The 16,019-nt window shown below is 40.2% G+C and overlaps 1 protein-coding gene across 2 annotated transcripts in view; it reads right to left on the reverse strand.

The window, feature by feature from the left end:
* Positions 1–16,019, reverse strand: part of PTPRR (protein tyrosine phosphatase receptor type R) — a 248,301-nt gene that overhangs the window by 15,283 nt on the left and 216,999 nt on the right. For both annotated transcript variants that reach the window (XM_037132152.2, XM_037132151.2), the window contains 2 exons: positions 5,199–5,309; positions 3,599–3,756 (listed from right to left, as the gene is read on the reverse strand). In XM_037132152.2, the coding sequence (XP_036988047.2) occupies positions 3,599–3,756; positions 5,199–5,309 (269 nt within the window). The remainder of the gene's footprint in view (positions 1–3,598; positions 3,757–5,198; positions 5,310–16,019) is intronic.

Consider the following 16,019-nt stretch of genomic DNA (forward strand, 5'->3'; position numbering starts at 1 on the left):
AAGTCATTTGTAGTTGAATAGAAACACTATCTGCCCAGGAAGGTTTACACATTCATCTGCTCCAGCCAGCCTGTCATCAACCTAACAAGCCCTTTACCCTTCTCTCCATCTGTCTCTCTCTTTTAGCAGTTTCAACCACTAATAGTCTTTATGTAAATTTTTCTTAAACCCGCATTTATATTCCTTAAGTTTCTCCTAAACTCCACCCTGGCTTTCCACCTCTCATTGGGAATCCCAAGGTTACTGCTTTGCACTTGCTTCAGTTCGGTGCATCCAACACAGAATTAATGACCTTTTCCCTCGATGGCACTACCAGTCAGCCACACGTTTCCAGCTCTGGAGCCTTGGAGCCCATGCTCCGTCTGACCTCCCACACCGACTCTGTTACCGATTCTTACCCATTTTCACCTCTACAGAGCTTTCATGATCCACACTCTCCTTTCTATAGACTATGCTCACATTTTCAACATCTCCTTACATCACGATTAGCAACAATCTCATTATGGTTTCAAAGTCTCCAGTCTTTTCCTGGGCTAGTTCATGATGCAAACAGCTGCTAGGGACCTGATCACAGTACCCTCTTCTCAAAACCGTAATTGGCTCCCAGTGGTTCTAGCACCAGGTCTAAGTTCCCTGCCATGGTGTCCATAACCTTGAATCATAGGAATGCGAGTAACTTTCAAGCTTTATGTCTTTTTACTGTCTTCTTTGTATCCTTTGTGCCATTTTTTCATTTACACAGATAATTGCAAAAAAAAAAAAAAAAAGGCCTGCTTTTTCCCAATTTTCCTTTCTGTGTTAATGGTATTTCTTCAGTCAAAAACGCCCTCCCTACCACCTTTTAAAACCACAAATGCTGGTCATTTTTAAAGATACCGTTCAACATTATTCCAATGCTTAAAGGTTTTCTTCAGTTCTCCTGGTTGTTTTTTCCTCTCCCAAGAGAGGAAGAGAGAGAGAGAGAGAAACAGCGATGTGAAAGACAAACATCAATTGGCTGCCACCAGCACATGCCCCAACTGGGGACCAAACCCACAACCTAGGTAGGTGCCCTGCCAGGGAATTGAACCTGCAACCTTCAGTTTATGGGATGACGTTCCAACCAGCTGAGCCACACCAGCCAGGGGCGTATCCTTTTGGGTTGAATTAAAAGCTCCCCTCTTGGCACTGAGAGAGCATTTATTTCTCCCTTTTGGAACTTGTTTCTGTTAAATGTGAGTGTAAAAGAATTCAGAAGTAGAATGGGCTCTTTTTAGTTGAGGTGTCTATAGATCATTTGTTTCACTAAAGAGATAGGACATGAACTATGCCACGGAAAAGGCAGGCATTTTATCACGAATGAGAGAAAATGTTCCATGCATGAAAAAGGCTTAAGGAAAAAATTGCTACAGAACAGGACACATGATATGCGACAATGAGTAGAGAACAGAAAGTTATTTTAGAGAAACAGTGGGAAATAAATTGGGAAAGTCCACTGAGGCTTATGAGGGTCTTATATGGGAAGAGGTTTGGCCTTCATCCTCTAAAACTTCCTTTTTTGAGAATTTGATGAAAACTAGGAAGTTTCAGTTCTCCGAAAAATTCACATAACTTTAGGTACTCAAATTTGTGTAAGTAACTTCAAGGAGTTCACTGACTCCTGTAGCACATCTACAGACCCAAGGTTAAGAATGTTTGCGTTAGGCAATGGGAAGCTATTGAGAAGTTTTGACCATGGGCTCCATGTGCTGAGAGTTTTAGAGCCGTATCCAAGAGGAGTGCTTTGGGTAGGCCACAGTGAGGGTGGTCATGGGGAAGTGGGGTGTGTGTGCAATTAGCTGACTACTTCTAAAATATGCAAGTGGGGTCATCAGGGCCTGAACTTTGGTGGCTGGACAGGAAATGATGATAATGGGAGCTTTGAAGGGAAAGCCATTTGGGTGACTGATTAGATACTGAGGCTGGAATTAAGAGAAGAGAGGGCCAAAGATAACTGTCAACATTGGTAGCTAAATCCTCAGAAAAAGATAGTCTCATTCTTAGAAACACTAATTGGAAAGGAAGTTGGTTTTATAGGGAAACTGGCTAGTTCATTTTAGATATTATGAGTGCTTTATGATTTTGGGTGGGAGATCGTTCCAGCCTAAGGGATGGCCAATTAAGTTGCTTTCCCTTGGCCCCAAGCTAAGTTTAGGGTAATGCTCAATGCTAAAAACTGGGTAATGATGCTATTGAATAAGTAGACATAAATTTTACTTTTAAGCAAACCACAAAGGTTCAAAAAAGAGGCTAAAATGATCACCTAAAATAACATATTTTGTTTATTAAAGGTAGTATCAAGAGCTATCTTGTAAGACTTAGGATATTAAATGAAGCAACACAAATTACAGAATTTTGAGAAAGTATAAAGAATAAATGACTAGTTCTTGAAATAACATTAAAAATGTTTGCTTTAGTTTGGGCACACTAAAAGGAAAACAGCGGGGATGAGGTTTCAGTTATGAGAGGAGAGCTTTAAGCCAGACATTAGGGAAGAGGACCAGCATGGACACCAGTTGATTTTTTTTGTTTTTTGGATCCTCACCTGAGGACATGCCCATTGATTAGAGAGTGGAGAAGGGAAGGGGAGGGAGGGAAAAAGAGAGAGAGAAACATCGATGTGAGAGAGAAACATCAATCTCTTACCTCTCCTACACACCCTTGACTGGGGACTGAACTCGAACTTAGGCATGTGCCCTGACATGGAATCTAACCTGTAAGCTTTTGGTCCATGGGACACCACATGCCAACCACCTGAGCCACGCTGGCCAGGGCCATCTGTTGCTGTTGTTGGCTTATCCTCTAGTAACCCATGTTCTGGTAACAGAACTTTGCTTTTGTTTTGGAGAACCACCACTTGCCCACTTAACCATTTCATAATTTATTTCCATCTGTTTTTCATTAAAATAATTTTTAAAAAGGTTTTATTTATTTATCTTTAGAGAAAGGGGAAGGGAGAGAGAGAGGAAGAGAAATATCGATTAGCTGCTTCTTGCATGCCCCCAGCTGAAGACCTGGCCTACAAACCAGGCATGTGCTCTGACTAGGAATTGAATGAGTGACTTCTTGGTTTGCAAGCTGGCACTCAACCCACTGAGCCACACCAGCCAAGGCAATGAAACAACTTTTAAAATAGTTGATTGGCTTTTACCAAATGTAAAATAATAATAAATGTTACCAAGATACAATTCAAGTAGAGTTCAGGTACCATCTTGAAACAACAAAGAAATCTACTGGTAATCAGAAAATCCTTTCATTCCTCTTGTGTATTAGACCAATGAGACTAGATGAATCACAACAAGTTTCAAGGTAAAGGATGGAATTGGCTCCTGTTCTGTGAGCCATTTATTCAGAAGTGGTATTTCCTGTGGTGTGTCATTGTTTGCAGAAAATGCTAAAAATTATCACTGTAACTATCATTTTGTCCAAGACTCAAATATCAGGAAGTTAACCAATGTCAAGAAATATTTAATTTACTGGCAAAGTCACAACCAACTAGTAGAACCCAACTTCGGTGTGCTCTGTGACTTTGCAAAGGAGGGACACTTTGTCCAGGTGGAATGGACAGTCCAGGCCTTACCTGCAGTGGACAACCACAGGCCCTCGGCCTGCAGATGCAAGTCTGTCTTCTTCTACATCCAGCATGAGTTGTAGGAGGGGCTGGGCGCTGTCTGGAGTCTTGTGATCAGGCCATGAGGTGTACCAGTAATGCTTCACATGTTGGGTGTGACTTCCTTGCTAAAAATAGCAACAGCCACCAAATGCCTCATTTACTTGTGCTACTAAAAGTCATCCAAACCACAGTGCTGCATGCCTTCTCTCATTCCCATCTTACTTGCAATATTTCCAGGTGGGGAAAATGCCTAGGAGATTTCTGAAGAGCTTCCACCTTGAGAAAACTTTCCTGTAAAAATCCTAATCTCAAAGTTTGACAGCCCTGCCTCTATTAAATGCACACAATGCAATATACAGATGATGTCTTATAGAACTATATATGTAAAGCCTATATAATTTTATTAACCAATGTTACCCCAATAAGCTTAATTCAAAAACTATAAAAAGCAGAAAAAATGAGAATATATATTTAGTATAGAAAGTGTATATGTAACATATGCTAAATATACTAGTGTTTGTAGTTTACTATAATGAACAAAATAGTAGATGAAAATGTAACTAAGAAAGAACTGGGAGACAGTATGTTTCCTGCTCTTTGAACATTCCTGACAGGTTACTACAAACATTTTATCCAATACACAAACATGTAATTTTATATTCCATCACTCTAACACTTCTAGACTAATCCCAAATTTCTGTCTTTAAGAGCAGTGCAAAATCCCAGTTGTAGAGGGTCTCTGGGTATTACTAGATTAGAAACGCTTTGAGTGAGGGTCCACGTATATCACTGCAAAACTCAGTTTGCAGTGGGGTCGTGGCATGAACTAGGCACTTAGGACCCATGTTTCAAAGCAGGTTTTGGTAAGTGCCTCCCTCTGCCCAGCTTCTCCCTCAATGCCGTTGGCAGCCCCGCCTCCACTCCCCTGTGACGACTGTGTTGCTGCCGTGAGACTCTAGACAGGACAGAAATCTTTGAGATGACTGTTCTCTAGAAGCAGAAACAATACCATGGCAACATTCCTTAGCATCTGCTGCCCGTAAATTAAATAAGATAATTTTCCTATGATGTAATCTGGCCTGGGAAAGTCCCTATAAATTACTGAAACGCCAAGTTTTGCAGATGTCATCACCGCTTTGTCTGGTCTTGCCTCCCACAGCCACCCACCAGCACAGATTTGCTGTTCTCAGTTTCCAGGCCTTAAGGCTGCATAGACCAAAGTGACGTTAAAAATAATCATGGTAAAGTCTGCAGAACAAGCCTTCAGTTAAAGGCTTTCAAAAAGTTAAATTGAGAGAGCTTTTATTCTGTGCAAAGTAGAAGATCTCAACACCCTAGTAAGTAAACTTCCTTAATATCTACTCATTTAATTTAATCATTCCATTATGAATAGTAGCGGACAACAAAGAAGTACATGAGGGAATGGTTATAATTTCTCTCTCATCTTGACATTATTTAATTGATTTAAATTAAATCTGCAGTACTTATTGGGATAATAACTTCAAAGTAGAAATGTTATCCTCTAATATCATCTGCTTTGTAGATAGCTACAGCCACGTAATCTTACCTTTAAGACGAGGTTTCGAACAGTGTAGTTGTCACATTCATTTACACCGATAACCAGAACCTCCACTTTCCCATATATCCCTCTCTTTTCAGGCCAGTATAGCACACATTTCTGATGAAAGAGAAAGAAGAACACCGCAAATATTAATGATGCTCACTGGCCCTGGAGTATTTTTCATTTAGGTATTTCAGCTTTTATTTAATTGATTAAGAAAATCAAGTATCAATATTTACAATTCTGTAAATGTGCCCAAACCACTGAATTGTACATATTAAACACATGATTTTTATGGCATGTAAATTACATGACAATAAGGTTGTTTTTAAACAAAGTACTAATTTTTGCCCTGGCTGGTGTGGCTCTAGTGGATTGAGTGCTGGCCTGCAAACTGAAAGGTGGCCAGTTCAGTCCCCAGTCAGGGCACATGCCTGGGTTGTGGGCCAGCTCCCCCATTAGGGACATGTGAGAGGCAACAGATTGGAGTTTCTCTTGTACACTGATGTTTCTCTCCCTCTCTTTCTCCCTTCCTTCTCCTCTCCCTGAAAATAAATAAATGGAATCTTAAAAAAAATAAAGTATTACTTTTTGTAAACACTGTCAAACACCGTTACTAGTAATTTCATACCCAAAATATGAAGGTAGAATTTCCTGAAACTCCACAGAAAAATTAAGAACTAATTAAGAACTTAATTAAGAATTGAGAAATTAATATTCAAATAGTAGAGTCTATCGTGTAATGACCAGGAATAAATGTTTGCTCGTGATGGCTGAGGCAAGTCCCACGTCCTGCTTCATCGAGTGGCAGTGTCTATGAAGAGTACGTGTAACGGGCCAGAGGCCACGGGATGGAGTTTCTCCTGCGTGTGGAGCAGATGTGACGACAACGATGCCGTGTGGCCGTATGTTCTTCAGGACCAGTGGTTTTTTCACCTAGGTGGCCAGTTACCATAGATGTATATAAAAATGATTTTTAAGATATTTAAAAAATAAACCCTCCTTGAAGGGTTTCATACAGTAATACCAATCATAATGTAAACAAGACAATATAATAAAGGTGGTTAAGGTGCCATCTCTGGGGTCAGAGAGGTGAGGTTCACATTTTAGTTCTATTTACTAGCTATGAATCCATAAGCGAGAGGCTCAATCTCTCTGGCCTTGGTTCCCTCACAACTGGCCATAAGGAAAGCACTTAGAACCCAGCCAGGCATACAAAGAGCATTCACAACTTGCTGCTGCTGTTTTTATTGTTGTCATATTTCACAATTACTGGCCTTGAGATTTTTGATCCAAAATGATTATCATTAATTATGCATTAGACCATGAATTAATGTTATAGTATTATATCTGAGCTACATTATTAAAAGAAAACTGCAAAATGAGATTCAAGCACACATTATTTTGCCTTTTAATCAACTGCAAAAGACCTATTAAGTTTTTTACCACATATTTTAATGATTAAGAACATAAAGTATGAAAGTTGATGGTTTATTGCAAGTGCCAGGGAAGCAATGTTAACTTAGAGGTATTGTTTAAATAGCACTTATTTTCTTCCAAACACACATGCACATTTATAGGGAAATCCCTTCACTTGTTGCCTTCAGTTGGGACCTTTCAGTGGTCAGGACACTTGTTTCTTCACATTTTTGCCAGAGGACACGTGATGACACTTGAAAAAGTTAAGAGCATATAACTCAAAATTTATAGGGCACAGCCAAGAAGGGGGGCCCCCAAAAAGGGATTTGGCACGGGGTCCAGAACTCAAGGTGTCCAGGAAATATTAGAAAGACATATAGATGTCCTCCCCCTGCCCCCCTCACAGATGTAAGTTTGGGGAAGGGACAAATGGAGCAGGGCCATTGAGAGCAGTTTTGTACAGCAACAACTTTGCAACTAACCTCTAGAATGGCCATTTAGCATATCTATAGCCTTTAACTGGCTGTATAGATATGTTAAATAGCTGTGGTCTTTCTCTGAGCCAGGGGGATGGAAGGGACTTCCACCCAAGATGTAACTGGGGGCAGGTCCCTCCAGTAACAGTGCCTGCACGAGAGCTTGGAGATGATTGGCTCCACGACATGGGGCCACGCCTGCCCAGACTCACGATGGCAGCCCAGTAAACTTGGAATCATACAGGAATGCTGGCAGGTGTAACTGATTGTAGGAGGAGTCGGAAATGGGGCTGCAAAGGGGGACTGGTGCAGGGATTTAAAACCCAGACATGGCAGCCATTGGAGGAGTGCCATGCGGCTTCTGGCTGAGTGGGGACCCCCACAGGTGGGGGTAGAGAGAATCACCATGCGGCTTTAGCAGAGAATCGCCATTTGCTTCTGGCAGGGTGGTGACCCTCTGGTCTCTGAAGCCATGTGGAGGAAAGAACCATGAGGTTTTGACTGGAGTGCAGACCCCTGCAGCTTTGGTAGAAGAGGACCACACGGCTTTGAGGTGCTCCCTTTGTCCACATAACCTGGGAAGCAGGAGAGACTTTGCCTGGAAAAGGGGTGAAAGAACTGTTTGCCAGTAGGCCATGAGAAGGTGCCACATGACTTTGGAATAATTAGAGATCCTGCCTGGACGGCAACACAGCTGATGGTTCCAGCAGCCTGGAAACACGGACATTTGCTTCTTTTCCTGAGTTACAGTACCCCGAATTAGGGCAGGGAAAGAAGGGAGTGCTGCGGGTGTCTGTGGGTGTCCAAAAGGACTTTGATATTTTAATGGAGACATTGGATCACTATTTTAAGTCTGTGTATCTTTAAATAAACCTTTCCCTTCCTTTTCACAAGTCTCTGGCATTGAGAGATGTCTTTCCTCTGGCGGCAGACAGACAAGCCTAGTAAGTGGTAAGGATGGTATTAGTATACCGTCCTTGCGGGGGTGGGGGGCCCTGTTGTTCCGTAACAATTTTTGGCATCCCTGGGTGGGCCAAATACTGCCCCCCTTGGACCTCTGTTCTGTAACAAAAAGAGCAGCAAAAGAATCACAGAATTACAGAACTAAAGAAAAAGACACCGTAAGCGTCAGAAACGCACTCCCGGGATTTTGCCATACTAAGCACTCACTATTCCACGAGCCAGAGTCATGGGGAAAGTCACTGTACCTGACTGACCCACTGTTTCTTTCCTCCGTTACAATAAAAACACATTTGCATCCTCTATTTTCTGGTCCTTTTCCAAACAAAGTAAATCATTTTTTCATCTCTGTTTACATGGCACCCCACACCCAACACCGGCAGACAATCAGGCTAAAGGCTTACTCTGGCTGACATAACATGAAGAAAAAAAAACATTTTAAAACAGAGCCATTTATTTCCCTTTTCCTTTACGAGTTGTCGAATGTCTAAAATTTCCCCAGTTTGTTAAAAGATAATCACACTAACCAATCTGCCTGGCGTCTTTCAATGGAGCATCGATTACTTTGCTGCAAGACCCGACCTACTGTATACATCTTAAAATCCCAGCCTCCTGGAAAAATCCAAGAAGACACAAAGAATCTTGAAAAAAGCATCGAGCAAAGAAAGAGGCATTCAGTGGTCCAGCAGTATGGCGTATGTACCGCATTGTCCGCAATCAGACCTGCGAGGCAGGCCGGTCTTTGGGAAGGTGGTTCTCACAACCAGCAGGAAAAGCTTCCAGGCGGAAGCTCACAGCCCTCACACTGACGCTCAACAATCCTTGCACAGGCTCGTGCTCCTACTTGATAAATGGAAGTACTGCTTGCTTCTCTCCCAAGCTTGCCGGGGCCCTCTCGAATGTTTTTCTTGAGTCTTTACCAAAAATTCAATTGGCAGCCAGCTCCCAGTAGACAATGCAAGATGACTTGTTCATTCAAAGAACCCTTAATTAGCATCCCATCTCCTTTTGGGGATACAATAGCTTATTTTTACACAGTGAATACATTTCTCCCCCTCTTAGGAGAACATAGAAAAAGAGACCAGATAAGTGTGGGTGCTTTTGAATATGAGGTAGGGGAGAGGTGCAAACGCGGTTGTTTCTCAGAGTGCAAATTCCTGTGTAAATTATTTCTGTGAACAGCTTTTCAGGGTTTCTCTATTGTGGTGCTAACAATGGTATGAAAGAGGCAGAAAATGCAAGGAAGGAAAATGCTCTCTCAGAGATAATATTGTGAAACTACACCAATTGTAGGTAATTCAAAACAGCATGCTATCTAGCAGAATATAACTCCAAATCATCACTATTCTTCTGTTAATCGGCTAATCCTTTCAGTAAAATCCTCTATTAACTTCAAGAATTCATGACTTGGAGGAAAAAAGAAGTTTTCAGGGGGTACTGTGTCTCTTGCAAAAGAGTAATGAACAAATCCTGACTATAAAGATTCTGGACATCGACCAGTTCTTCATAATCAGTGGTTCATAGTGAAAGGAGAATGCAATGCAAACTCATATTGTTATGGTCCTTTTATTTTCTTTGACCCTCCGTCTCACTCCTACCCTGTTAGAGCTTTTTGTATATAATGAAGAAGGACGTCTGGCTATAGTAGTTGCCTGAAAAAATCTTTTTTACGTTACTTTTTAAATTCTGTGCATTTAAAGTCAAAGATATTTTGCTCTGTGAACTGTATAGACAAAGACATGTATCATCACACAGAGAGCGGGTCCAAATGAGTGAAAAGAAGATGGTCGGTTTGACTTGGGCATGTTTAGTACATGAGAGGGACAGAATCCGTCAGATTTCCACTGTTACTACTACTCTCATTCCTGGTGTCCCGACTAAATATTGCTAACAGGGGACAGCAATTTGATATGAGAAGTACCTTTACCAAAATGTCATTTAATCCCTTTCACAATCATTTGAGTTAGGCAGGGCAGGTAGCAAATATTACTATTATTATTATATTGTTGAACAACAGAGGAAACTGGAACCCAGTTTTGCTAGGAGACTTTGAGAAGATTTCCTTGGGGGCTGGGACCCTCTGAGCAAATGTCACTTCGTAAATTTAACTTGTCCAATCTCTATCTCTTATCTGCACATTTGTCTAAAGCTCTAGACATTTATTTCCAGCCACTTAGTAGACTTAACCGTCCCCAGGTCTTCAGGTGTCCTCACACTGAACACGTGAAGACTGGGACTCACTTTCTTCTTTCTCCAACCTTCCCTCGCTGCCCACACAGGTTTGTGATATCAGCTTCTACTCTGTCTGTCACCAGAAGTCAAACCCTCCTTCAGTTTCCTCACATTCCAGTAAGAAACTAAGTCCTGGAATGGAGTCTTACTGGAACTAAGCTGGTAACAGCTTTTAAATTTATCCCCTTTTCTCAATACATTCTTCCATCATCTTAATTCTGTACCCCATTATCTGTTACCTGGATTGATATTACAACTTCAAACCTATTTCCCTTCTTCCCCTTGCTTCCCTCAAATCCAAACCCTGGATCCTGCCACCAATTATATTCCTGATACACAAACTGCATTTTGTCAATCTATTTCAAAACATCTTTAGGGGTTCCTTGCTGCCTAGGTAATGAAGACAAAGGTTTTTGTTTGTGTGTTTGTCTGTTTTTTAGCATAGTCCTGTATTCTTTGGTACAACTTAACATTTCAGTCTCATATCCCTTTGTGCCCCGCTGTGCTGTGCTCAAGCCACTCCCAACCGCTGAGCCCTCGCAGGCCCTGTGGTTCAGGTGGGCCTTGTGTGCCATCCCTCTGCCTGCACCCTTCCCTCCCGTGCCCGCTCATTCTTCAGGGCCCTGCGATAAAGCTGTAAGGCTTTGTCTGCGCTATTTGTTCAGATAAATGTAATAAAAGTTAATCATTTATTTTATCAGAGAAAGAAAGGATGACGATGAAAGAGGGGAAAACGCAATATGATTTTTATATGACTTTTTAAGGTTAAACGGTTTGCAAAGTGCTTACTAGGTTGATCAATGGGTTAAATGAGGTTTGGAAGTAAAGTCGTGTAGCTAACTCAGATGACAGATGGATGTGAATATGGAGAAAGACTGTGGCTGAGGATGTTTGAGAGAAGTAGTATGTTAGGTCGAATCACCAAGTGATTCTCTCACTTTACGAAAGATAAATTGGGTAACTTACTGGTCTCTGAGGCCAACAGTGGGTTGCTTGCTTTCTAGTGTCTTGCATCATTATTTGGCCTATTATGTTGGGGCAATAATTAAGTGCATGGGTTGAAGAATTAAACAAACCTGGATTAAAATTTGGCCCCCATCACTCACTAACTTCAAGTCTTTAGGCAAATGGCTTAACCTCTCTGAGCTTCTGGTTCCTCATCCATCCTATAGGGATAGCAAAACCTACTTGGTAGAGTTAAAGTTAAAATGAACTGAAATGATAGATGGACTGTGCTTGGCATGTTCTCTTAGTGCATGGGGATGGGTAGAAGAAATCTTCCACAATGTATGTTATGCATTGTGATCAGCATTTGTAGCTACTTCCCTTCTTTCCTAGAAAGAGGTGACGGGGCACCAGGTAACTTCCAGAGGTGGCCTGAGGAGTCTGCAAATGCGCAAATGCTCCCCGACTCTTGGACTGCCCCAACTCTAGCTCTGCAGGTCTGGGCCACTGCAACTTCTTCAGTGATGCCATAGTTCATGTGTAAAAGAGTTTGCACACAGTGTTCTTATGTTCTCTCTCCTTCAGGAGGAATTCCCTTCTTCTTGCAATTTATCTAAATGAAGGAACTCAAATTATCCAGCAACACAATCTCTTCTCTTTCTTGCAATGTAACTTGATTTTTCAGCTCCATTTTTGAAGTTTTTGCTTATTCTCACTTTATTACAAAAACTGAGAATATTGAAAAGTGGAAATTATTTATTTATATTTATTTATTAAAAAGTAAAAAGATTCACCAACATATAAAGCCTGGGAATTCCTAAAGATAACTGCCCCTTCATTTTTGTGGGAGGAAATGATTTTTGTCTATTCTAAACAATGACGCTTAACACAACTGGGAGTTGGCACATTGGTGGTGAACGGTGTCTTCCTGGCGGATCGGTAAGGACCACTTCCTCTATAGCGCCATGTTTACCTCTCGGGAGAGTCAGGATGGAAAGGAATTTTCACTTTAATTTAATGACTAATCAACAATGCAGAAGTCAAAATGTGTACCATGATGTTTGGGATTATGACTGGCTACTGGAAAACACACATAGTAAATTACTCATAGAAAACATGGTATGTTTCACTTTGATATTTCTAGGAGCTATAGCCCAGACATTTAAAAGACAAAAGTCTAAAAATAGTAAGAAAAAAAATACCTTTCCAATTTCTAAGTTCAGTCAAAGAGATAAACAAAAGCCTCAATCACCCTTTAGTGTGGTCATTATTTAAAAAAAAAATCTAACTTTCAACAGATCCACTTGGCCTTCCTATGAAGAATGTGGATTCTGAGAGTGGCACCAACAGGTGCCTCCAACTATTACCTGATGAAGTTGAAAGTGAACAACGGGTGCTCTACTCCATTCCAGACTCCGCCTGGAGAGTTCTGAGCATCACCATCATCACATCGAAATACAGATTCAGCTCATTCAACACTTCGGTTAGAACGACAGCCCTTGTCTTGGGGACAAAGGGGAAGAACTGGGGCTTTGGCATATTCTTCCCTGGCTCAGACCATCTTTGCTAACATCTGTAGAGCATGTCATAAATTACTCAGCCTCTACAGAATGCTTCTGACTAAGAATCTTAGCTGCTTCTCTTCTGATGAAAGGAACCCTAGCACTGAAGACATACTTCTGACATTTTCTGCAAAAGTGAACAAATGCATCACCAGGTTAGAGGAATGAAATGCTCAAAGCAACAAAAACTGTGCCTTAGCTTACAGTTGCTGCAAATGATTCTGTAATCCTTGGGAGATACTGTTTCACATATGTTTTGCCAAGTGTTAATCCTTAATAAACATGCAATGCTGACAAGTAAGAAATGTTTTCTGTGGAAATATAATTTAGTTGTTTCAAAACATTTACATACTTACACTCACATAATTACATAAATTAGAGCGCTTTTCCAATGTTCATAATACATGATTTTATTTTTAATTAAAGAGAAAATAGAATTTCTAAGGGTATGAATGAGCTTTCAGAAAACACAGTGTGACAGTGTATTGAGAAAATTATGATTCAAACCAAAGTGGGCAGGGGTAATGCATTCTACTCGGAAATGTTGCCAAATCCTGAATAAATTCTGGGTTGTCAGTTACTTTCCTTCATCCCTCTGTAGGTATTATTCAACTGACTTTTGGCTTCTATTTTTACTAAGAAGCCATTTGTTAGTTACTCTAGTTGCTAAAATGGTCTGTTTAGACATGGAAATAAAGAACAAACTGACAGTAACCAGAGGAGAGGGGGGAGGAGGAGGGTAACAAGGGAAAGAAGGGGAAGGGTCATGTCAAGGAACATGCATAAAGGACCTGTGGACAAAGAGAATGGATGGGGAGGAAGGACTGAATGTGGGAGGTGGGGGGGGGCGTGCAGGGCAGGGGAGAGCACTGCATTTTTCATGCATAATGTGCTCCCATGTGTGATGTGCACACACAGTTTTGGCCCAGACCTTCAGGAAAAAAATCTTTTGTTTTAACTTTTTAATTCAATTATTTATTTATTTACATTTAGGAACAAAGCCAATGATCATACCCCAGGGTATTATTTGCATACAGATATCATTATTGCTTTCTAGAGTTGAACTTTAACACATGAGTGTAAATAAAAGAATTGAAAACATTTATAGATTCCAAATTAGTACTACCCATGTATAACGCATATCCTTATTTTTCCCTCAAAAATTTGGGCAAAAATCTGCACATTATACATGGCAAAATACGGCAATGGGGGAAAAATGGGGACAACTATAATTGAACAACAATAAAAAATTAGTGAAAAATTGTCTCTGTTCAGTTTCACAGACGTGTCTAGTTGTGGATTTATTTCGAGTTACCTAGTGGAGGGTTTATTGTGCTTTACAGCTTTGAAAGCGCATGTCTTTCCTCAGTTTTGGAAAATTCCTAGTCATTATTCCTTCAAATATTACTCCTTTTTTTAATATTCACCTTTTTCTTCTCCCAAAATATCCATTTGACATATATTGGGCATTTAAATATTGTGTTCTCTGTATCAGAGACTCTGTCATATTTTGGGTCATTTTGAGCTTCTAGGTGATTTCCTTTGCTCTATTTTTTTAACCTCGTAAATATTTAGCTGTGTCCAGCCTACTACTAAACCTGCCTAATGAGGTTGTCTTTTAAATAACAGTGTCTATATTGTAACTATTTCTACTACTTGTTGGTTTGTTTACAATTCTCCCTTATTTTTTTTATAGTAACTTGCACCTTTTCAAGTTTTTTATTTTATATTTTGTGTGTTTAATTACGAAAAATATATAGCTTATCCTGTATGGTTTCTATTCTTCACATTTTTGTGGATCTATTTCTACTTTGTTGCTTTTTCTGATTATTTCGTATGTTGTTTACTTAGGTGCCTCATAATTTTGACTTACGAGGTTACATTTTTCTGGACTTTTTCTGTGGAAGTTCCATGAAATAGATGCTGAGACTGTATGCACCAAAAAAGTTTTTGCCTTTGTTTCTGGAAAGTGCCACAGAGCATTACCAATCCAGTATTATAATACTTTTTCTGTTAATTACTCCACTTGGCATTTCCGGGTTTTTGAATTCTGAATACTCAAGGGAACCTTTTTATTTATGCCGTGAGAAAGAAGCGTGGACTAAGACAGATGGACTTCTCATTGTAGTCCTGTTTTGGGAGGCAGGTTTATTTCTGTGGTTCACCTTTCTCTGAGGGCGCAGCCCTCACAAGTGCCCCCTTTGTGGAAGGTCTCAGTTCGAACTCCTGGTTTCTGCAAGTAAGTCTTTGTCTCCATCTCTTGTGTTATCATTAAAGCACAGGTAACCTGCAATTCTCTGGTTTTATGCCTTTCATTCCATTTTTAACTGCTGGGAGTTCCTTTCGTTTCTTTCACGCTCTGCTGTACCTGTTATTGCATGTCTTCCCCAGTATAATTGATTTTGTAAGGAGAGGTCTTTTAGGTTATCTAGCCTGCCATATTACTTCAGTTCTATGGATGTAGATACACAAAGAGCACAACTTCTAACTTTGAAGACTCTTTTTCTACCATGAAGTTAAAATGTCATGAATATCAAACAACTGTGCAGGAATTGTTGGTGGCTTAATACGTCTGGCAGATTGAAAGTGGGTGAAACAGCTGAGAATATTATGGGTTATTTTTATTATGCCACATCAGACTTTCACATAAAATTCAGAGAAAGGCATTTACTTTGTAAACCATGTAGTTAATGAAGTATATACCTTCATCTACTGGACAAAGAAAATACACTTTTTTTCCAAAATAAATTTCAGAAAAAAACCCTCCATCTACTATAGAAGAAAAGAACAAACTTTTAAAAACTTATAAAGTGCCATTGTGAGCCTGGATTTTCTCAATTAGCTGTTATAACTCAGCAAAGGAGTATAAAGGAAAATTCAGTTTTCTTAAATTCTTACTGTCACAGCGAAGCCCTGTTATAGTGCTTTCAACGGGAAAACAAACATAAGAGCTGACAAAAATCAGACTTATGCCAATAAGAGGACAAAATGCCATAAAATGTAAGCAGGACCTAGGACAGCACCCTGTGGGAATTACACAATTTTACTTTTATGATGCAAAATACAGAACTAGTATTCTGTTCGTAAGTGAGATCCTCAGAAGAAAATAGAATCTAATTTTGCCTCATTCTTGGACTCTTTTTATAGAGATATTGAGAAAGTCTCCTTGGCTTTTGTGACTCTATTCACAGTTTTCTTTAAATCTGACTTTCTTAGTGAGGCCCCTCCCATGG

The sequence above is a fragment of the Artibeus jamaicensis genome, unplaced genomic scaffold, assembly GCF_021234435.1.
Source record: "Artibeus jamaicensis isolate MK-2021 breed Jamaican fruit bat unplaced genomic scaffold, CSHL_Jam_final contig_233, whole genome shotgun sequence".
Classification (NCBI taxonomy): domain Eukaryota; kingdom Metazoa; phylum Chordata; class Mammalia; order Chiroptera; family Phyllostomidae; genus Artibeus; species Artibeus jamaicensis.